The 23,535-nt window shown below is 42.1% G+C and overlaps 1 protein-coding gene across 4 annotated transcripts in view; it reads left to right on the top strand.

Moving 5' to 3' along the window:
- Positions 1–23,535, top strand: part of slc30a9 (solute carrier family 30 member 9) — a 94,366-nt gene that overhangs the window by 48,889 nt on the left and 21,942 nt on the right. For all 4 annotated transcript variants that reach the window (XM_073064750.1, XM_073064747.1, XM_073064749.1 and 1 more), the window contains exons 9-13: positions 1,112–1,170; positions 11,416–11,483; positions 13,441–13,543; positions 14,609–14,664; positions 14,939–15,074. In XM_073064750.1, the coding sequence (XP_072920851.1) occupies positions 1,112–1,170; positions 11,416–11,483; positions 13,441–13,543; positions 14,609–14,664; positions 14,939–15,074 (422 nt within the window). The remainder of the gene's footprint in view (positions 1–1,111; positions 1,171–11,415; positions 11,484–13,440; positions 13,544–14,608; positions 14,665–14,938; positions 15,075–23,535) is intronic.

The raw sequence follows: 23,535 nt of genomic DNA, 5'->3' as shown, positions 1-23,535 counted from the left end.
TGAATTTATACTTTCTTCTAGTGATCTTAAGACACTAAGACATATGAGCAGAATTAGCTCTTTTAACTCATTAAGTCTGCTCCGCCATTTCATCATGGCTGATTTTTTTTTCTAAATCCCACTCAACTTCATTCTCCTGTCTTCTTTCCATAACCTTTGATTTCCTTACTAAATAAAAACCTATTAACCTCTGTTTTAAATATACCCAATGAAGTCTGTGGCAAGTAATTCCACAGATACTCTCCACCCTTAGGCTAAAGAAATTCCTCCTTTTCTCTGTTTTAAATGGACCTGCTATTGAGGTTGTGCTGTCTGTCTAGGTTTCCTCCACTGTAACTATAAGAAACATGCTGTCCACATCCACTATCCAGATCTTTCCATATTCGATACGTTTCAATGAGATCCTACCTTGTACTTCCAAATTCTAGCAAATACAGATCCAGAGCCATCAAACGCTCATATGTTAACCTCTTTATTTCTGGGATCATTCTTATGAACGCTGGACCCACTCCAATGCCAGCACATCCTTTTCTTTGATAAGGGACCCATAACTGCTTACAATACTCCAGTTTTGCAGATACTCCTGTTTCAGTTCATATCACAAAGATTGTGCTGTTTGTCAATTTAATTTTCTCTAGTGTAGTTGGTGGTTTGAAGAATCAGTGAGGTGTCAATAATGCAACAATTTGTGGGGAAATCAGTGTGAAATGAGTCATCGACTATTAATTTCTCTCTATAGATGCTGCCTGACATGCTGAGTTCCTCTAGCAGTTTTGTTTTGTTCCAGATTTCAGTAACTGCATTCTCTAGTGTTTCCAGCTATTGATTGCTGGTCTGTTGATTGATTATCATGGTGACTCAAACATTCTTCCTTACCTTCAGTTCCTGTCCTCTGTGGAACCCTTCCCAGAGATGTGATTTGGTTAAGTATTGCATCCTATTTAATCATAATTATTAATCTTATTAGTGTAATCTCTCCCTGGCTCTACATTACAAATCCTATTCAGTTGCACAGGAGACCATTTGAGGTTAATTCATTAAATATATTTTCTATTTTTATATTTTCTATTACAAGCTGAAATTAATTTGACAAATGTTTTTACTTTTGTAGATCTTTTCAGGAACCAGAAGTTAATGAAGGAATACAAGGACTTTTTGGGTACCACTATGGTGAGACCATATGATTGAATAACGTGCATTTTTAAAGTTCATCCAGCTTCTCATCCAGTTAGTGTAGCAGTTTAAAAAAATAAATGACTTAAGCACAAACACTTGCACTTACTTATGGTATTTTAGCCAATTTGAGGTTCATTGCTGTCTGTCAAAATCCATATGTAAATTGGTTAGTTTATGTAAAATTGTTAATAGTATTTACTTTATTTAAAATACTTTGCAGTTTTTGCACAGAATTATTTAAGGTATATAAAAATATATACCGGTTATTGTATAAATTATACCTTGAGTTGTGACAGCTGTTTCTCCATGCAGATGAATTCATGAATGGCAGAGATATGAAAAGGTAGACCAGTATAATGTTTGAGCAAGCATAGTCATAAGATAAAAAGTAAAATTTGAGCAATCATTTGTCCTTGCACCAATTTTTTGGTCCAATATACACAAGCTATTTAAATAGAACCTGTCAAAGTACATTTTACTTCCGGTTCTGCTCCCCTTAAAGTTCTCTACAAAAATTTTGGAGGCATTTATGAATTTAAATAGATCTAGCTTTGTTCCTCAAGTCAGCATAATACTTCTGCAGTTGGCAATCTGTTCAGTCAGGTTCTCACCTCTGTCTTTGCCTTTGGTGCCTTTTCTCCCTTATGGCTTCCTTAATCTCTTTCTTTCATGTTATGTTCTCTGAAGAGGATCTCATCCATGGTCCAAGGGATGCAGATAATGAACATTTATATTAAACAGCTGTTTTAGTAATTTACAAAGTACAAAGTAAATTTATTATCAAAGTACTTGTATGTCACCTCATACAACCCTGAGATTTGTATTTCTGTGGGCATAAGCAGTAAATCCGAAAAACACAATAGAATCAATGAAAGACTGCACCCAACAGGACAGACAGACAATCGATGTACAGAAGGCAGCAAGCTGTGCAGATACAAAAGAGAGAGGAGAAAAAAACAGTAAATATCAAGAACAAGAGATGAACAGTCCTTAAAAGTAACTCCATTGGTTCAGGAAAGAGTTCAGTCGATGGGGTGAGTGTAGTTACTCCCTCTGGTTCAAGAGCCTGATGGTTGAGAGTACTAACTGTTCCTGAGCCTGATGGTGTGGGTCCTGAGGCTCTTGTACCACCTTCTTGGTGGCAACGTTAAGAAGAGCATAGCTTGGGTGATGAGGGACCTTGATGATGGATGCTGCTTTTCTGTCACAAACAAGAAAAAAATCTGTAGAAGCTGGAAATCCAAGCAACACACACAATGCTGGAGGAACGCAGCAGGCCAGGCAGCATTTATGGAAAAAAGTACAGTCGCTGTTTTGGGCCAAAACCCTTCGGCAGGACTGTAGAAAAAAAGCTGAGGAGTAGATTTAAAAGGTGGGAGGGAGGGGAGAGAGAAACACCAGGCAATAGGTGAAACTTGGAGGGGGTGGGATGAAGCAAAGAGCTAGGAAGTTGATTGGTAAAAAAGACAGAAGGCCACGGAAGGAAGAAAAATGGTGGGGGGTGGGGGGGTAGGAGAACCAGTGGGAGGCAATGGGTGGGTAATGAGATAACATGAGAGAAGGACAAGGGGATGGGAAATGGTGGGGAGGGGGGAAGGCATTACTGGAAGTTTGAGAAATCGATGTTCATGCCATCAGGTTGGAGGCTACCCAAATGGAATACAAGGTATTGTACCTTCAACCCCCTCCACCTGATGAAAACTGGCTCATGGATCTCGGGTTTCATCCTGGAGGTCAGTGATCAGCTCCTTGGTCTTGCTGACATTGAGTGAGAGGTTGTGACATCACTCAGCCAGATTTTCAAACTCCCTCCTTTGTGCTGATTTGTCACCACCTTTTATTCAGCCAATGACTGGTGTCATCAGCAAACTTAAATTTGTTCCTAGATCTAGTTAGATCTTCCAAAGTTTATCCATCTTTTTGCTATTATAATTGTTTGGATCACACTGAAATGTATTGGATTTTTTTAACACCAATTGCCCAAGCCATCTGAGTTCGGTCCTAACTATTGCAAATGTTCATCCACCTCTAACCTTGACATGCTTCCTCTCATTAAACATTGTGGAGAATATTGGAGTATAAAAGTTGCATTGTTTGCTGTGTAACCAAAACTATGTAGTCAGCTTTGTGTTTGCTATTTGCTATGCATGTATCCCAATTTAGTAGGAGAATGAAATCTTAAGAATGTAGAAGATAATGGTGTGTTAATGAGAGGTAGCTAAGAGATGTAGATTAGAACATGATTAAGTCAATGGGTAGAAACAGTAGTGGCTGATGTACTTGTGATACGCAACTGTAGACCGATTGGATATGCTAATGCAACTAAACCAGGAGATTGTTATAAAAAATGCTATGTACAAGGATCGGTGGGCAATCAGCGACTAGCTCAATGACTGTCTCAGCTTTGATTTGCAAATTAAAGATTAATACTTCTTGAAGAATCTTCTGTGTCTCCTGGTCGTTTGTGGGGAACGAGAAACCACGACAAAATTGGCATCTGATACGCTGCTATCCTGGCTGGCGTCAGCACAAATTTCCCTTTTTCCAGCAATTCTGCTACATTGTGGTGTGTGTACAGAGTCACAGGATAGCCCAGGGTTACAGATGATGCCTTTTCATGTGCATAGTATAGCGCCGCCAATCCCTGATAACAGGGTGGATACCCCTGAGCCACCTCATCTAGTCTCGTACTGTAGTATGCTATCGGCTGCTTTGCTTTTCCTGTGCCTGTCTCTTGCGTTAGAACCGCTGTGACATAACCCTCCTGTCGGTTGGATAGATACAATTAAAAAACCTTCTCATAGTCAGGCAAAGCTAATGCTGGTGCTGACTGCAATTCCTGCTTAATAGTATTGAAAGCTATCTCCGCCTCTCCATTCCACTGTAAGCCTTCTTCAAATTGGTATGTCCTGCTTCTTTCATAATGAAAGATAATCTTTCTCAAAGGTGCCACAATCTCAGCATATTCTCCTATCCAATCTGAGCTGTACCCTGCCATTCCCAAAAACGTCATCATCTGCCCTACAGTCTGGGGTTTTGGGGCCTTAGTTATTGCCTCAATCTGATCTGGTGCTATCGCCTTCACTCTCTTGGATATTACCCTGCCTAAGTATTCCACTTGCTGCGTGCAAAATTGCAGTTTCTTTTTGGATACTTTATGTCCTCCGTGCGCCAGCTTCTCTAACAGAGTTATAGTGTCCTGCTCACGCTGTTCCTTACTGTGGGAGCAAATCAACAGGTCATCCACATACTGTAACAATATACTTTCCAATGGTATGCCCTCTAGGTTTGCCTTCAACACCTGATTAAAAACATGTGGTGAATGTTTAAACCCTTGCGGCAGTCTGGTATAGGTATACTGAGCACCTCTGTAAGTAAATGCAAACAAATACTGACACTGGTCGGCTAGAGGAATGCTGAAGGAAGCCAAACACAAATCAATCACTGAAAAGTAACTTGCTTCTGGTGGAACAGTAGTCAAAAGCGTGTGTGAGTTGGGGACTACCGCTGGCCAGTCCTCTACCACATCATTTACCGCTCGCAAATCATGCACCAATCTCCACTTAGATTTATCTGCTTTTAAGACCGGCAGCAACGGGGTATTGCATGGACTGTTTGTTCTTTTAAGCACTCCTGTTTCAAGCAACCCCTGCACTGTCGATGCTATTTCCTCTTCTGCTTCTGGTCAGTGGGTATTGTGGTCTCCTGGGTGGAATTGCTCCTTTTTTCAGCCTTATTTCCACCGGACTAGCTGTTTTTATTTTCCCTACGTCCGTGTCATGCTGTGACCACAGAATAGACGGCAACTCATCTAACCTTTTATCTTTCTGCTGGCCTCTTTCCTTTCCCAGCAAGGGCAGGTGTGGTTGGGGAGTTATTTCGACCTCTCTCACTGTCCCTACCATATCTACACTTATCATTATTTTAATGCAATTGTTGTCTTCTGATATCCACACTTCTGGTGTGATTTTCCTCCACACTGTTACGGTTTCAGCACTCTTAACAAAGGGTCCTAAGTCTTTAGACTGATATCCCTTGTTTACCAACAACGTTACGTGGGGCGCAGCCTCCGGTATCCTGTACCATTTTTCTAAAAAGGTGTTCCACTTAACTTGTAAAGCTGCCTCTTGCTTTCCAATTATCACAGCCTCCCCTTCCAGGTGCTGTTGGGTACATGCCTCCAGGTGCCATCTCTCCTCTAACTCCCTGTTCTGAGTCTCGTCAAAAATCACTGTACAATGTAGCTCAGATTTGGGCATTGCAGCCCTGGGTAACATAGCCTGTACGCCCTTTTTCCATTTTTCCCAGGTTTCCTGAATCTGATCTGCAATGTCTCCTATCCAAAAGACATTAGCCTTCTTGTCTTCTTGCACTATCAATTGAGCCCCTGCTCTTTCCACACTCAGCCCATTTCTGGTGCATTCTAATTTTAATTTCAGTTTCAATAAGGCAGCTCTGCCTAACAAATTAATCGGAGTTCCTTTAGATACTAGCACAGGCAAAACAATTCCTTTATTTCCCATTCTCAACTGCACTGGAGCCATGCACTGTGTCAACTGTGTTTTCCCCGAGAACCCTACCGTCTGAATAAACTTTCCTGACATGGGAAGGTGAAGGGCATACTGTGGCTGTACACAAGTGTGCGTGGCTCCAGTATCTATCATCATTGGTGTCAGTTGCCCTTCTAACATAACCTGAACAATGGGTTCCTTGTCTGCCTCCCTTGTTATCATTGGGTAATGTCCCTTCCCACTCGAGTTCTCGAGGCACCCCTAATATCTCGCATAGGGGTTCACAGGTCCGCTTGGGCCTGTGGGGGCTGGTCCTTGGCTAAACTTTAGTTCCCTTCTTATCAGTTCCTGCTGGTGTCTGACAGGCCATGGTGTAAACGGACAATCTCTTCTCATGTGACCTGGCTGATTACATCCCCAGCACAGTCTCTCTACCTCTCTTTCCCCCTGTTTCCTCACTGGTTCCCTTTGCCCATAGCTCCTCTGTCCCACTCCTTGGGACTTCCAGTCCTGTCTAGGCTGTTTGAATTTAGTCTGTTCCTGATAGGGCATTTGTGGGAATGCTCCTCCAAAGACGTTGATTATTGGCATGGGGTTTTCCGGCCCTTGTCTTACAGTATGATCGGTTCCTTCATATAGCAGTGCTTCATCCAGTTCGATGGCTGTACTCGGACCGGTGGTTGCTGGCTGCATCTTTTTGCTTTTCTCTTTTTCCTTCTTTTTGAGTTCTTCGAGCTGCATTTGTATTAACTTTCTTTGCACCTCTTCCTGCTGCTCAGCCAACCTTCGTTTGTCTTTCCGGTATTTCTCAACCGCATGGACTACGTGGTCTCTAAATTCTTGTGGGGTCATTGACGTCAGCCCAACCACTTCCTCCAGTTTGGATTTTACTTGCGGAGGCATTGCATCCAAAATGCTATGTCGGAACAGTGTGGTGATAAATAAGCTATTTTCCACCTCTTGCTCAGTCTCCAGTCTCCACCTTTTCAACTGGTTTTCTACGTAGGCTGCTGGGTTTTCAGTGCCTCCCAGTGGATCTCCCTTTAAGGCTTTGGGTGGATAAAGCTTCCTGAGGGCCTGCCTGTTTTCTCTCTTTTCTCTCTTTGCCTGTTCCACCTTTATCCTTTCTGCCTGTATCTCCTACCATATCGCCGCTTTTTCCTTCTCGTATTGTCTTTTTTCCTCCTCATTATCCCAAACTTGTACTTCTCCCTGCATTTTTACTGTACCCGTCAGCAGGGGCACTGCTTAGGGGTTCCTTCCTCATTATAGGGAAGGGGCCTTTCTGTTTCTTTCACGTCCGGGTACGGAGCTGAAGCCAGCTTCTCACTGAACCTTCCTCTCTCTCTAACAGGCTGTTTTTCCAGCACCTTAGTGTCTTCCTCACTTGTAATCAATATTCTACCTGTCCTCAGCCTTTCTCCCTCCGTTCTGAAGAGTTTTAGCATTTCCATTTCTCGTTCTCTTTTTTGCCCTCTTAGATTTATTTTTTGGTTTGTAATTTTTAATTAGTGCCTCTATTTCTTCGCACAAGCTTACATCAAACGTTCCTTCTCTTGGCCATTTTGTGACCAGGTTTTTGGTTCTCTTTTCCCATTTTTCTGAAGTTTTTGTGATCACATATTTATTTACCGGGATTTTTTTGCTTGTAATCTCTACTGCCATTCCTTTACCTGTCATGTTATTCTCTCTTTTTAAGGTATTTCAGAGATTCACAGTTCGTTTACTGGATAATATTATTTACTCTAATTCTATGCCTAGTCTATCGTCTATCTACCAGCGCTTTAAACTATATATTGGACTGTCCTTGTTTCCTATTCTGTTCTGCCCGTACAGACCTCTATTCAGAGCGGTATCCACAGAACTTTTTCTTTGCACCTCGTCTATTCAGACCCTTATCTCTTAAGACGGTATCCACGAGGATTTTCTCTATTTTCCTTTCCCTGCCAGTTCAGACCTTCGTTTCATACGAAGCGGTATCCACAGGGATTTTCTCTATTTTTCCTTTCCCTGCCCATTCAGACCTTCGTTTCATACGAAGCGGTATCCACAGGGATTTACCAACACCAGGTGGAATTTTTCTTCACTTAACTTCTTATTAGCTTATTTGTACTTACCCTCACTGCAGTGTTCTTGATCAATCCTCTGAGCCTCCTGTTAACTCCCAATTCTGCCAGATTCTTTGGACCGGAGAGACCCTTCGGCAGTGGTTCCACACTTCTGAGACTCCAAGACCTCCCCAAAGCCAACAGAATTCTTAGTCCAAATGGTTGCAAAAAGCGCTTACCTTTTGTTTGGGTGCACCCTTAATTCTGTTAGCCTTGTGGGGGTCCCTAGAGGACTGGGCAGTGTCCCCAATCTGCTGTTTCCTTTCCGCGGGTCTCTTTCCGGTCCTGCCGTGGTCGCCAATTTTGTCGTGGTTTCTCGTGCCCCACAAACGACCAGGAGACGCAGAAGGTTCTTCAAGAAGTATTAAACTTTAATTTGCAAATCAAAGCTGAGACAGTCATTGAGCTATTTGCTGATTGCCCACCGATCCTTGTACATAGCATTTTTTATAGCAATCTCCTGGTTTAGTTGCATTAGCATATCCAGTCATCTACAGTTGCGTATCACAAGTACATCCGCCACTATTGTTTCTACCCATTGACTTAATCATGTTCTAATCTACATCTCTTAGCTGCCTCTCATTAACACCCCATTATCTTCTACATTCTTAAGATTTCATTCTCCTACTAAATTGGATACATGCATAGCAAATAGCAAACTCAAAGCTGACTACATAGTTTTGGTTACACAGCAAACAATGCAACTTTTATTCTCCAATAACGCCAGCCAGGATAGCAGCGTATCAGATGCTATTGACATTTCCAGACATAACTATACAGAGATGCACTACCAGTAATATAGCTGATTTTGTCCCTTTGGGTATGAAGGAGAACCCCATGATTGTGTCGGGAAGACGATGGCATTTGCCAAATAGAGAGCAGATTTACGGTCAGAATCACTAGAGGATGCAGATAAAAAGGTTCTGTTCGTAGATGGCTCTTGTTATAGAGATTATGATGGAAATCATGCAGGGTTCTCAGTAGTGCAGCAGGATCAGTCGAGCTAAAAGATTATTAGGATGGAGTCCTGTCCCCAACTGTGTTCTGCCCAACTAGCGGAAATCAAAGCCCTGACAGCTGCGTGTGAAACGATGGAAGGTGAGAAAGTAGACATCTATACTGATTCGGCATATGTTCATGGAGTATGCCATTTGTTCGGGGCAGTGTGGAAGCAGAGAGGTTTTAAAAAAGGTAATGGAGATCCCATACAACATTGTTAGCAAATTCTAGACTTAATAAAAGCCATAATGAAACCTAAAGCATTGGCTATAGTAAAATGCCAGGCACATAAAAAGGGAAATGATGTAATAACAAAGGGGAATCAAGCTGCGGACGAGGCAGCCAGAAAAGCGTCTGGATGTACATCAGCTGTCATTGCCCCCCAGGTAAGCCTAGCTCCAGAATCTGTGGTAGAGGACCTAATTGAAATACAAGGTAAGGCAACTTTGGCAGAAAAAGGAGGAGTTTGTGTGATGTTTGGAGAGAAGTGCTGTACCTTTATACCAAATAACACTAGTCCTGAAGGATCGTTTAGTAAGGCAACGTATAAGTTGAAAAGTCTAAGAAAGGAAGTTAAACAGAATGCAGGGTTCGGACATCAGTTATTTGACTGGTTAGAAAATAGACTCGGAGGATGAGGAGCATGGCTGACTAAAATGGCCATAACTGTCAGTATTGTATTGTTGAGCTGTGCGCTTGTGCTGTGCTGTTTTCTTCCTTGTCTCAAGTCTCTTGTAGTGCGTGCTGCAACCAAACAATTTCCAATGCTCGTGGCAATTAGTGAAGAAAGCTTAGTGGAGAAAGAAACACCGAAAATGTATCGTTACAGCCTACAACACCTGCAGGATGAACAAGAGCAAAATGACAGTGTGGGAGTAGATTGTAAGGGCTTCTGAGTTTTTTCCCCCTGTCTCAGGTACAAATGGACAGGTTTTTGTCTCAGCGGCCCAGGGTAACAGGGAGAGAATACTTTGAGGTCTTGGCGCAGAAAATTATAGTTTAACCCGAAATTTGGGAATAAGTGCTTGAGTTTATTGGGGCTTTTGTGCGCGGACTCTTAGTCTTCTTTCTCTGTGTGAGACCCTATAAAGAGGGGATATATTGGAGTATAAAAGTTGCATTGTTTGCTGTGTAACCAAAACTATGTAGTCAGCTTTGTGTTTGCTATTTGCTATGCATGTATCCAATTTAGTTGGGGAATGAAATCTTAAGAATGTAGAAGACAATGGTGTGTTAATGAGAGGTAGCTAAGAGATGCAGATTAGAACATGATTAAGTCAATGGGTAGAAACAATAGTGGCTGATGTACTTGTGATACGCAACTGTAGACCAACTGGATATGCTAATGCAACTAAACCAGGAGATTGCTATAAAAAATGCTATGTACAAGGATCGGTGGGCAATCAGCGACTAGCTCAATGACTGTCTCAGCTTTGATTTGCAAATTAAAGTTTAACCCTTCTTGAAGAATCTTCTGTGTCTCCTGGTCGTTTGTGGGGCATGAGCAACCACGACAAGAACAGGGCCTTTTTTTTTCCCGGCCTTTTTCAAGGCCTGTTCCTGATTAACTGTTTTGATTTGCTCTCTGGCCATCAGTTGATTCTGACCAAGCGCTATGTCCTATTTGATCCTAAGCTGATCATCCACTCTATATTTTCATCTACTCCCATTTGTTGACTTTGGGTTCTTGTATCCCTATATCTCAGTCTCAGTTGCTATAAGAGATTTGTTTTACCAATTTTAACTATTCCGGTGTTTGCCTAGTCAGTCTCTCTTCTTCCACAATGTGCATTAGCATTTCTCAAAAATTCTGCTATGCCCAAATATGCAAGAAAACCCTCTTCATCTTTTATCTGTGTGTGTGTGTGTGTCTACCTATGTAAGCTTGCGTACAAATAGTAATTCTTAGCTGTTTTTAAATTCTTGCATGAATTGGCTCTTCTGTATATCTAAACTTTCTGTTCCAAGATGTGTTTTTCCACCCTCTTGATTATTCTCATTGGTGGCCTTTTAGAAATCTCTATAAAATTCATCCTTTTGGTTTCCTATCCTATTAGCTTCTTCTCTATATCTAAACAGCTTCTGCCTGTATCTAAAACAGTTCTCATTTTTCTGAGGCTGTCACCCTCGTATTCCGGACTTCAATAAGAAAAGCATCTGCCTTGAGAAACTTAAGTTGTATTTTTCAAAGAAACATGCTCGATCTCCTCAATTCTTAAAGACTGTGGACCTGGGTCTGCTTGGCCTCTCCTCATAAGTCAATTCCATCATCAATCAATCAATGGAGTGAGTTTTTAGAACATAGAACATACCTATCAATGTTCTGCTGTAACCTCTGACAACCCTCCAGATGATCCACAACACCCCCAACTTTTGTGTCATCAGCAAACTTGCTCACTCTTCTACTTCTTCATCCGGGTCACTTATAAAAATCACAAAGAGGAGGTGTTCCAGAACAGATCCCTGCACAGTCGACGTTTCGGGCTGAGACCCTTCTCCTTATAGATGCTGCCTGGCCTGCTGTGTTCCACCAGCATTTTGTGTGTGTTGTTTGAATTTCCAGCATCTGCAGATTTCCTCGTGTTTAGTGTTACAGATTTTGATTTTTTTTCTCTTTTCAGCCTAGGTCAACTAAATCAACACCATTTTTACAAGGACCAGGAAAGGTTGTATTGGTTGCTATCTGTATGTAAGTTATTGTTTTGTATCTATTGTTTCTTCTTTTTGTTTTAGTAATGGAATTGGATTTAGAAAAAACAAATTAAGAACAAGATAATGGTAAACATATTAATGGTTAAAATGTTATTTTGCAAAATTTCATGCATGACTATTTATTTACATAGTTTGTTCTACAGGGTATCAACACACTCAATTTGGCAATCTAATGTATGGTTGTGATTAAGCTACAGTGGCATGCAAAACTTTGGGCACCCCTGGTCAAAATTTCTGTTACTATGAATAGCTAAGCGAGTAAAAGATGACCTGATTTCCAAAAGGTATAAAGTTAAAGATGACACATTTGTTTAATATTTTAAGCAAGGTTACTTTTTTATTTCTATCTTTTACAGTTTCAAAATAACAAAAAAGGAAAAAGGCCCGAAGCAGAAGTTTGGGCACCCTGCATGGTTAGTACTTAGTAACACCCCCTTTGGCAAGTATCACAGTTTGTAAACGCTTTTTTTTAACCAGCTAAGAGTCTTTCAATTCTTGTTTGGGGGACTTTCGCCCATTCTTCCTTGCAAAAGACTTCTAGTTCTATGAGATTTTTGGGCCGTCTTGCATACACTGCTCTTTTGAGGTCTATCCACAGATTTTCGATGATGTTTAGGTTGGGGGACTGTGAGGGCCATGGCAAAACCTTCAGCTTGCGCCTCTTGAGGTAGTCCATTGTGGATTTTGAGGTGTGTTTAGGATCATTATCCTGTTGTAGAAGCCATCCTCTTTTCATCTTCAGCTTTTTTACAGACGGTGTGATGTTTGCTTCCAGAGTTTGCTGGTATTTAATTGAATTAATTCTTCCCTTTACCAGTGAAATGTTTTCAGTGCCACTGGCTGCAACACAGGCCTAAAGTATGATCGATCCACCCCGTGCTTAACAGTCAGAGAGGTGTTCTTTTCATGAAATTCTGCACCCTTTTTTCCTCATTGTGGCCACAAAGTTCTGTTTTAACTTCATCAATCCACAGGACTTGTTTCCAAAATGCATCAGGCTTGTATAGATGTTTCTTTGCAAACTTCTGACACTGAATTTTGTGGTGAGGACTCAGGAAAGGTTTTCTTCTGATGACTCTTCCATGAAGGTCATATTTGTGCAGGTGTTGCTGCACAGTAGAACAGTGCACCACCACTCCAGAGTCTGCTAAATCTTCCTGAAGGTCTTTTGCAGTCAAACAGGGGTTTTGAGTTGCCTTTCTAGCAATCCTACGAGCAGTTCTCTCGGAAAGTTTTCTTGGCCTTCAAGGCCTCAACTTGGCCTCCACTGTTCCTGTTAACTGCCATTTCTTAATTACATTACGAACTGAGGAAACATTTTGCTATCTTCTTATAGCCTTCTGCTATGTGGGCATCAATTATTGTCATTTTCAGAGTGCTAGGCAGCTGCTCAGAGGGGCCCATGGCTGCTGATTGTTGGGACAAAGTTTGAGGAGTCAGGGTATTTATAAAGCTTTGAAATTTGCATAACCTAGCCTTTCCTAACGATGACTGTGAACAAGCCATAGCCCTAACAAGCTAATTAAGGTCTGAGACCTTGGTAAAAGTTATCTGAGAGCTCAAGTCTCTTGGGGTGCCCAAACGCTTGCATGGTGCTCCTTTCCTTTTTTTTTAAATAAATTCTAAAATTGTACAAAACAAAACTAATACACCAATGTTGCCTAAAATGTTGAAAAGAATGTTTCATCATTAACTTTATGACTTTTGGAGATATTTCGTCTTCTACTCACTTAACTATTCACAGTAACAGAGATTTTGACCAGGGTTGCCCAAACTTTTGCATGCCACTGTATATGGGAGATTTTGTAATTAAGTGTTGGTTTCATGTTATTTTAGTTGAACTTAAAGCAATGTTAAAAATTGTTTTATTGTTGGTCCTGAATTCAACAATTTCTGTGCTGTCAATATGTTAATTTTGTTAACTCCATCTCTAGAAATGGACTGAATTTTATCTTCAAACTACTTGCCTGGGTTTATACAGGGTCTGCATCAATGTTCTCAGAAGCTATACACTCACTGGCTGACACCTGTAACCAGGTAGGGAAGGTCTCAATTTATTCTGTGGGAATAACTGAATGTCTTCAATTACCACACATGCTTTTGGAATTTTGGACTTTCTCTCGAAGTTACCCCGCCACAGTATTGAATAGTTTATTCTATGTCATGCTGACCTCCAAATGTGATTTAAATTAGGACATACAAAGTGTTTGTTCAGTTATTATCAGTTGGAAATTGGAAAGCCTCAGGATGTTAAAACCTTTCCAAATATAAATTACTGCTACTTTATGGCTATAGATCAAAGTTGTATACAGCAGTTAATTTTACAATAATTAAAAACAAATTTTTTAAAAATAAAATTGGGTTAATAATTGGTGCAGTTAATCATAATAGCTAGTCTTTGCTGAACTAACGACCAATTTATGACACATGCTACGTAGCCTAGAATGTTCAGCAAGTTAAGATAATGGTTGGGAAAGTAGTGAATCTTCAAAAGCTGGTGCTCTTCTGTTTTTTTTTAATGTATCTTGTTAACTTCACTTGATTTGTGTGTTAATTGCTTACTAATTTCAACAAATCAACCCAAAAAGAGCATTTATTGTGTTCAGTCTAATTTCTGTGTAAGAAGTTGTTATAATATTGAAGTCAAAAGAAAGTTCTTACATTTCCTTTGTCTTGTCATTTCCCTCAATCCAATCATTTTTCCCCATTTTTGTTTTTAAGCACCACTTGATTAATTCCAATTACTTTAGTTATTTTATGCTTAATCCTTGAATTTCATTTGATAAAATGACATTTGGTCATGGATATGCTATTGTCATGTGCATTAGCATCATCCACCTGCTTCAAGGTGTGGATCAAAAGCTTTTGGTGCACTGAAACAGTTTTGCTCAACTTAAACGTCCAGCCAGTGAATAGTACAAATAATTGAAAACCGAAATCATCATTACAGCACTGCAATGAATGGCGTTTGTTGGCCATTTGACACTGACATCAGAATTTAACCTTTTTGGCTAACTAGAACTGATGTATTTGCAATGTTCTATTAATGACGAATTCTCACAATTTTGCCATAAAATTGATACAAAGATAATTTTTTCATAGGCATTACTAGCAGTGGGTGTCGTTCAGTCTTCTAGGACTCCAGATGCTGGCCATCCGTAAGAAAAACTTAATTTTCTTTATAATCAGAAATGTGTCTCTGTCTGGCATCTGTCTCTCACATCAGGAAAATGGTGGAGAAGGAGCCATTAGTTATAACAGCTATTTTGCTGTTGCAGATTCAAAAGTTTGTTAGTTTTTACCATTTAAAATGATTGTGATGACCAATGATTAATTTTAATGCTGCATGCAAAGTAAAACATAATCTTTCCATCATCCAAACTGATGTAGTGTGTTTAATTGTCTTTGTATTCTGATTTTGTTTAAATCAAGGTATGGATTTACAAATATGCGCTCCATTGCATCTCTCATTAGTGGCGTAGGAATTTTTATGATGGGTGCAGGACTTTCCGTGTACCATGGAGTTAGTGGACTTTTACATCCCCATCATATAGAATCCTTAATGTGGGTAAGTTCTGCATTAACAAATGCTTTAGAAGTGAATCTCAGGGTTGGATATGGTGACATACATATACTTTGATAATAAATTTGCTTTGAACTTTGTAAACAAACAAAAAAGGTTCTGCAAGAAAATACAATGCTTTCCCTATTGCAGGTGCTCAATCTAAGCATAACAAATTGTACACCAAACCCTTTATTTTACATAATCTAAACATATTGTCTGAAATGCAGTATGATCCTGAGTATATTTTGTTAACTACAATTTTAGTTGGTATGTTACATTGCCCTTGAAATATTTTCCCACTCGGCATAGTCCTTGCTAGCATTTCAGCTTTAATTTGAAACTGCAGTCTGCTTTTGCTCCTATGAAAGAAGTAATTAGTAACTATTGTTTAAATCACAAACTGGTAACTAGCATATGATTTTAGCTGCCCCCTCCAGCCTTAACGCCATTTCCAGACAATAGGTCTTCAGGATCCAAGTATTGTTCTGCTTAATATGAAAGGGTTGAATTTTTATTAGCACAAGATTATTTGTCACTGTCGTGGTTTTTCGTGCCCCACATACGACCAGGAGACGCAGAAGATTCTTCAAGAAGGGTTAAACTTTAATTTGCAAATCAAAGCTGAGACAGTCATTGAGCTAGTCGCTGATTGCCCACCGATCCTTGGACATAGCATTTTTTATAGCAATCTCCTGGTTTAGTTGTATTAGCATATGCAATCGGTCTGTAGTTGCTTATTACACGTACATCCGCCACTATTGTTTCTACCCATTGACTTAATCATGTTCTAATTTACATCTCTTAGCTACCTCTCATTAACACACCATTGTCTTCTACATTCTTAAGATTTCATTCTCCTACTAAATTGGGTACATGCATAGCAAATAGCAAACTCAGACTACATAATTTACATCTCTTAGCTTCCTCTTATTAACACACCATTGTCTTCTACATTCTTAAGATTTCATGACTTAATCATGTTCTAATCTACATCTCTTAGCTACCTCTCATTAACACACCATTGTCTTCTACATTCTTAAGATTTCATTCTCCTACTAAATTGGGTCCATGCATAGCAAATAGCAAGTTTCAAAGCTGACTACATAGTTTTGGTTACACAGCAAACAATTTCAACTTTTATACTCCAATATATCCCCCCTTTGAGACCCAGAGGGTCTCACACAGAGAAAGAAGACTAAGAGTCTGCGCACAGAAGCCCCAATAAACTCAAGCACTTATTCCCAAATCTCGGGTTAAACTATAATTTTCTGCGCCAAGACCTCAAAGTATGCACTCCCTGTTACCCTGGGCCGCTGAGCCAAAAACCTGTCCCTCTGTACCTGAGAGGGAAAAAGACTCAGAAGCCCTTACAATCTACTCCCACACTGTCATTTTGCTCTTGTTCATCCTGCAGGTGTTGTAGGCTGTAACAATACATTTTCGGTGTTTCTTTTTCCACTAAGCTTGCTTCAGTAATTGCCACGAGCATTGGAAATTGTTTGGTTGCAGCACGCACTACAAGAGATTTGAGACAAGGAAGAAAACAGCACAGCACAAGCGCACAGCTCAACAATATAATATTGACAGTTATTGCCATTTTAGTCAGCCATGCTCCCCATCCTCCGAGTCTACTTTCCAACCAATCAAAGAACTGATGTTCAAATCCTGCATTCTCTTTGACCTCCGTCCGCAGATCCTTTAATTTATTCATTGCTCTGGTGAAAGACCCTTCTGGGCTAGTATTGTTCGGTATGAAAGTGCAGCATTGTTCTCCAAACATTACACACACACCCCCTTTTTCTGCCAAAAGCCAATCCAGTACCTGTCTGTTTTGCCACGCCATCCTGCTAGTTGCATCTAGCTGTTGCCCTAAGGCCTCCAGTGCATCATCGGTGTAGTTGATGAACCTCTGTTGATTGTAGTATATATAGTTTATCCATTCAACATTTTTGCTTACCCCTATCACAGGTATGATAGCTTCCCAGCCTGCAGCAATCTCATTTCGTGCCTTGAATTCGTTAGGTATACCTCTCGGCTGCCCTATACTGTCAATCTGGATTGTCGGGTCTGGGTCATATTTTCTGTTCTGTCGTAGCAGAGTCCGCTGCTCAGGGAAGTTAGCTTTGGACTGTACTTCAGGGGACATTATAACTTCCTGAAGCTGCATGACACGCATACATGTTCCTGCCCACCTGAGGGGGAGCGTAGATCTCAGACCTCCTTCCTGTCCACACAGCCACCAAGTGTCTGCTAATGGGATAGTCTGAGAGTCCATTGCACCCTCAGGAGGAGGGGAACCCGTCAAGTGTCTTTTACCTGGGGTTACATCCCATGTCTGAGTGCAGTTGCCTCGGAAGTGGCCAACCGGGTGAGTGCCCACCCACATGAAACATTCATAATTCAGATGGTCCTGCATTATAAGCTGTTGCAGTGTAGGTGTCTGGCTTCTTTTATTTATAGCCCAGGGTCTGCTATAATTACAGTGATAGGCAAGCTTGTTTTGGTCAAATTGCGAGGACGCCTGATATAACATACACCAATATGGGCACATGGGTGCATTGTTCATACAGTTTTGATAACAGGAATCTGTTTTAACGCAAACCCTCATGAAACAAGCCCTAACCGGACCTGGACACTGTAGTTCGCATCGCTCCCTGTGCTCTCTTCGCCACCGCGTGCAGGTGGAGGAGTTATAAGGCATGGGAACTACACGCTGAGTGGGGCTTTCCCTTGAGCACAGATAACAATTTTATCTCTTCATCATTCCTGCCGTGTAAGTTGCCCTTTGATACCACTGATTAGTACGTGTCTTTAACCATGGCGAGGAGGTAAGTGTTGTGCTCCTCTTACTTCTTTTCTGCAGGTTACCAGTCCCATTCCATATCTGCCCCACTAATGGTTCCCAAGTCTACACTAGAGTATGTGGGTGCTTTGTCCCCGGGGGGGCAACTGGTCGTTCCCAGCTCATCCCCATTATCTGGAGAAGCCCTATTATCCACCACCACATTCTGAGGGTCTTGAGGCCCGTCCTCAGAATCAAAAATTTCCCTTGCTAATTGATCAAACTCCTGCGGTGCAGTGTCAGCTTCTTGTTCCCTCGTCTGTCTCCTGCTAATTGCTCTTCCGCATCACTTACCTCAGACACTTCACCTGATTGCCCTTGCAGGACTGCCCTCGTGCAATGGTTCAGGTGGTACCAGGTGGAGCGTCTTTCTACCTGAACTGCGGTGGGTGATGCCTTAGTCACCGTAAAGGATCCCTCCCTTCTTGGCTCGTTCCACTTTCTCCGAAAAACTCGCAGGTAAACCTGGTCTCCTGGTTTGATCGGTCCTTCCCCTTGTATGGTCTCCGTCTCTTTCTGTTTTTCCTGGGCATAAATGGACCTATGTATCATGGTTAGCTGCTGCATGTATTGTTTCAATTCTATTTCCAATTGTTCCAAGCTAGGTCCCTTATATGGTCCTCTCCACTGGGGCACTGGCATGGGCCTTCCAGTGAGCATCTCATGCGGTGTCAGGCATGTTATTCGATTAGTTTGCATGCGGTAACTCATCAATGCTAACGGTAAAGCATCGACCCAATTAAGTTTAGTGTTTGCACAAATTTTGTTTAGTTTGGCTTTCAGGGTTCCATTAATTCTCTCTACCATGCCCTGCGACTGAGGGTGGTATACACATCCAAACCTTTGCTTTATCCTCAGCGCCTGTAGTACCAGTTTGACCACTTTCTGGATAAAAGCTGAACCATTGTCTGAGCTAACTTCTGTAGGTATTCCAAACCTTGGGATCACTTCATTTGTCAGAAATTTTACCACTGTCTTTGCCCCTTGATCTCTTGAAGGTACCGCCTCCACCCATCTGCTAAATCGATCAATTACTACCAGCATGTATCTTTTCTCTCTCACTGTCTTTATCATGTCTACGTAATCGATCACTAGATGTTTAAATGGTCCTTCAGGTACAGGAATGTGACCTATTGGGGTTGTAATTCCCTTCCGAACATTATTTTGTGCGCATACCTCGCACTGTGACAAAACAAAGTCCACTGAAGCCTGTAAATAAGGTGACCAAAAACCATCCTTCTTTATTTTCCTTATCACTTCCCCCCTTGCACAATGGTCCATCCCATGCGCTTCTGAAATCAGAATCGTCAGTAGAGGGGTGGGCGCTACCAACAAACCGTCTTCCGTGCTCCACAAGCCTTCCGGGTTCTGCTTGGCCCCCCTTTTTCTCCACATTGTCTGTTCTGCCAAAGTTGCCTTACCTTGTATTTCAATTAGGTTCTCTACGTCAGGTTCTGGAGTTAGGCTTACCTGGGGGGGCAATGACAGCTGATGTACATCCAGACGCTTTTCTGGCTGCCTCGTCCGCAGCTTGATTGCCCTTTGTTATTACATCATTTCCCTTTTTATGTGCCTGGCATTTTACTATAGCCAATGCTTTAGGTTTCATTATGGCTTTTATTAAGTCTAGAATTTGCTGACAATGTTGTATGGGATCTCCACTACTTTTTTTAAAACCTCTCTGCTTCCACACTGCCCCGAACAAATAGCATACTCCATGAGCATATGCCGAATCAGTATAGATGTCTACTTTCTCACCTTCCATCATTTCACACGCAGCTGTCAGGGCTTTGATTTCTGCTAGTTGGGCAGAACACGGTTGGGGGCAGGACTCCATTCTAATAATCTTATAGCTCGACTGATCCTGCTGCACCACTGAGAATCCTGCATGATTTCCATCATAATCCCTATAACAAGAGCCATCTACGAACAGAACCTTTTTATCTATATCCTCTAGTGGTTCTGACCATAAATCTGCTCTCTATTTGGCAAAAGCCATCATCTTCCATACACAATCATGGGGTTCTCCTTCATAGTCTAAAGAGACAAAATCGGCTATATTACTGGTAGTGCATCTCTGTATAGTTATGTCAGGAAATGTCAATAGCATCTGATATGTTGCTATCCTGGCTGGTGTCAGCACAAATTTCCCTCTTTCCAGCAATTCTGCTACTTTGTGGTGTGTGTACAGAGTCACAGGATAGCCCAGGGTTACAGATGATGCCTTTTCATGTGCATAGTACAGCGCCGCCAATCCCTGATACCCCTGAGCCACCTCATCTAGTCTCGTACTGTAGTATGCTATCGGCTGCTTTGCTTTTCCTGTGCCTGTCTCTTGTGTTAGAACCGCTGTGACATAACCCTCCTGTCGGTTGGATACATACAAATAAAAAAACCTTCTCGTAGTCAGGCAAAGCTAATGCTGGTGCTGACTGCAATTCCTGCTTAATAGTATTGAAAGCTATCTCCGCCTCTCCATTCCACTGTAAGCCGTTCTTCAAATCTGTATGTCCTGCTTCTTTCATTATCTTTCTCAAAGGTGCCACAGTCTCAGCATATTCTCCTATCCAATCTGAGCTGTACCCTGCCATTCCCAAAAACGTCATCATCTGCCCTACAGTCTGGGGTTTTGGGGCCTTAGTTATTGCCTCAATCTGATCTAGTGCTATCGCCTTCACTCCCTTGGATATTACCCTGCCTAAGTACTCCACTTGCTGCGTGCAGAATTGCAGTTTCTTTTTGGATACTTTATGTCCTCCGCGCGCTAATTTCTCTAACAGAGTTATAGTGTCCTGCTCACACTGTTCCTTACTGTGGGAGCAAATCAACAGGTCATCCACATACTGTAACAATGTACTTTCCAACGGCATGCTCTCTAGGTCTGCCTTCAATACCTGATTAAAAATGTGTGGTGAATGTTTAAATCCTTGTGGCATTCTGGTATAGGTATACTGAGCACCTCTGTAAGTAAATGCAAACAAATACTGACACTGATCGGCTAGAGGAATGCTGAAGAAAGCCGAACACAAATCAATCACTGAAAAGTAACTTGCTTCTGGTGGAACATTAGTCAAAAGCGTGTGTGGGTTGGGGACTACCGCTGGCCAGTCCTCTACCACATCGTTTACCGCTCGCAAATCATGCACCAATCTCCACTTAGATTTATCTGCTTTTAAGACCGGCAACAACGGGGTATTGCATGGACTGTTTGTTCTTTTAAGCACTCCTATTTCAAGCAACCCCTGCACTGTCGACGCTATTCCCTCTTCTGCTTCTGGACTTAGTGGGTATTGTGGTCTCCTGGGTGGAATTGCTCCTTTTTTCAGCCTTATTTCCACCGGACTAGCTGTTTTTATTTTCCCTACGTCCGTGTCATGCTGTGACCACAGAATAGACGGCAACTCATCTAACCTTTTATCTTTCTGCTGGCCTCTTTCCTTTCCCAGCAAGGGCAGGTGTGGTTGGGGAGTTATTTCGACCTCTCTCACTGTCCCTACCATATCTACACTTATCATTATTTTAATGCAATTGTTGTCTTCTGATATCCACACCTCTGGTGTGATTTTCCTCCACACTGTTACGGTTTCAGCACTCTTAACAAAGGGTCCTAAGTCTTTAGACTGATATTCCTTGTTTACCAACAACGTTACGTGGGGCGCAGCCTCCGGTATCCTGTACCATTTTTCTAAAAAGGTGTTCCACTTAACTTGTAAAGCTGCCTCTTGCTTTCCAATTATCAAAGTCTCCCCTTCCAGGTGCTGTTGGGTACATGCCTCCAGGTGCCATCTCTCCTCTAACTCCCTGTTCTGAGTCTCGTCAAAAATCACTGTACAATGTAGCTCAGATTTGGGTTTACAGCCCTGGGTAATATAGCCTGCACGCCCTTTTTCCATTTTTCCCAGGTTTCCTGAATCTGATCTGCAATGTCTCCTATCCAAAAGACATTAACCTTCTTGTCTTCTCGCACTATCAATTGAGCCCCTGCTCTTTCCACACTCAGCCCGTTTCTGGTGCATTCTAATTTTAATTCCAGTTTCAATAAGGCATCTCTGCCTAACAAATTAATCGGAGTTCCTTTAAATACTAGCACCGGCAAAACAATTCCTTTATTTCCCATTCTCAGCCGCACTGGAGCCATGCACTGTGTCAACTGTGTTTTCCCCGAGAACCCTACCGTCTTAATAAACTTTCCTGACATGGGAAGGTGAAGGGCATACTGTGGCTGTACACAAGTGTACGTGGCTCCAGTATCTATCATCATTGGTGTCAGTTGCCCTTCTAACATAACCTGAACAATGGGTTCCTCGTCTGCCTCCCTTGTTATCATTGGGTAATGTCCCTTCCCACTCGAGTTCTCGGGGCACCCCTAATACCTTGCATAGGGGTTCACAGGTCCGCTTGGGCCTGTGGGGGCTGGTCCTTGGCTAAACTTTAGTTCCCTTCTTATCGGTTCCTGCTGGTGTGTGACAGGCCATGGTGTAAACAGACAATCTCTTCTCATGTGACCTGGCTGATTACATCCCCAGCACAGCCTCTCTACCTCTCTTTCCCCCTATTTCCTCACTGGTCCCCTCTGCCCATAGCTCCTCTGTCCCCCTCCTTGGGACTTTGAGTCCTGTCTGGGCTGTTTGAATTTATCTGTTCCTGATAGGGCATTTGTGGGAATGCTCCTCCAAAGACGATTATTGGCATGGGGTTTTCCAGCCCTTGTCTTACAGTATAATCGGTCCCTCCATATAGCAGTGCTTTGTCCAGTTCGATGGCTGTACTCGGACCGGTGGTTGCTGGCAGCATCTTTTTGTTTTTCTCTTTTTCCTTCTTTTTGAGTTCTTCGAGCTGCATTTGTATTAACTTTCTTTGCACCTCTTCCTGCTGCTCAGCCAACCTTCATTTGTCTTTCCGGTACTTCTCAACCGCATGGACTACGTGGTCTCTAAATTCTTGTGGGGTCATTGACGTCAGCCCAACCACTGCCTCCAGTTTGGATTTTACTTGTGGAGGCATTGCATCCAAAATGCTATGTCGGAACAGTGAGATCATAAATAAGCTATTCTCCACTCTTGCTCAGTCTCCAGTCTCCACCTTTTCAACTGGTTTTCTACGTAGGCTGCTGGGTTTTCAGTGTCTCCCAGTGGATCCCCTTTTAAGGTTTTGGGGTCCACTTTGAGTGGATAAAGCTTTCTGAGGGCCTGCCATACCCTCTGCCTCACTCTGTCAAACCCGTCTCCATCAGTTCTTGGGTCGTTCGAGTTTACTATGCCAGCCATTTCCATTAGTTCGTTAATTTTGGAGGTTACCATCAACCTTATCAATAGTGCCTTCAAATCTCCCATAGCCAATAATCGTCCCGCCGTTTCTTCTTCAAAGGCTCTAATCCATTTCCCTGCTCCTTCATGTAGATTGGGCAGAGTGTTTTTCAGCCCTTCTAGGTCCTGGGATCCCCAAGGGATATACTGCACTTGTCCTGATCCTTTAACTAACAACGGCATCATTCTTCCTCCTTCCCACCTGCCCTGGCTCTCCTCCTCACCTGACTCCCCATCTGTCTCAGGGTATGTCTTTACTGCCTCCCACACAAATTTTTTCGTGGTCCTCTTCTTCCCTCGGTCTCCCTTTGGAGTC

This window comes from Hemitrygon akajei, chromosome 13 (assembly GCF_048418815.1).
Source record: "Hemitrygon akajei chromosome 13, sHemAka1.3, whole genome shotgun sequence".
Taxonomy (NCBI): Eukaryota; Metazoa; Chordata; class Chondrichthyes; order Myliobatiformes; family Dasyatidae; genus Hemitrygon; species Hemitrygon akajei.
The sequence above is the reverse complement of the archived record's forward strand: the minus strand, read 5'-3'. Positions and strand labels throughout refer to the sequence as shown.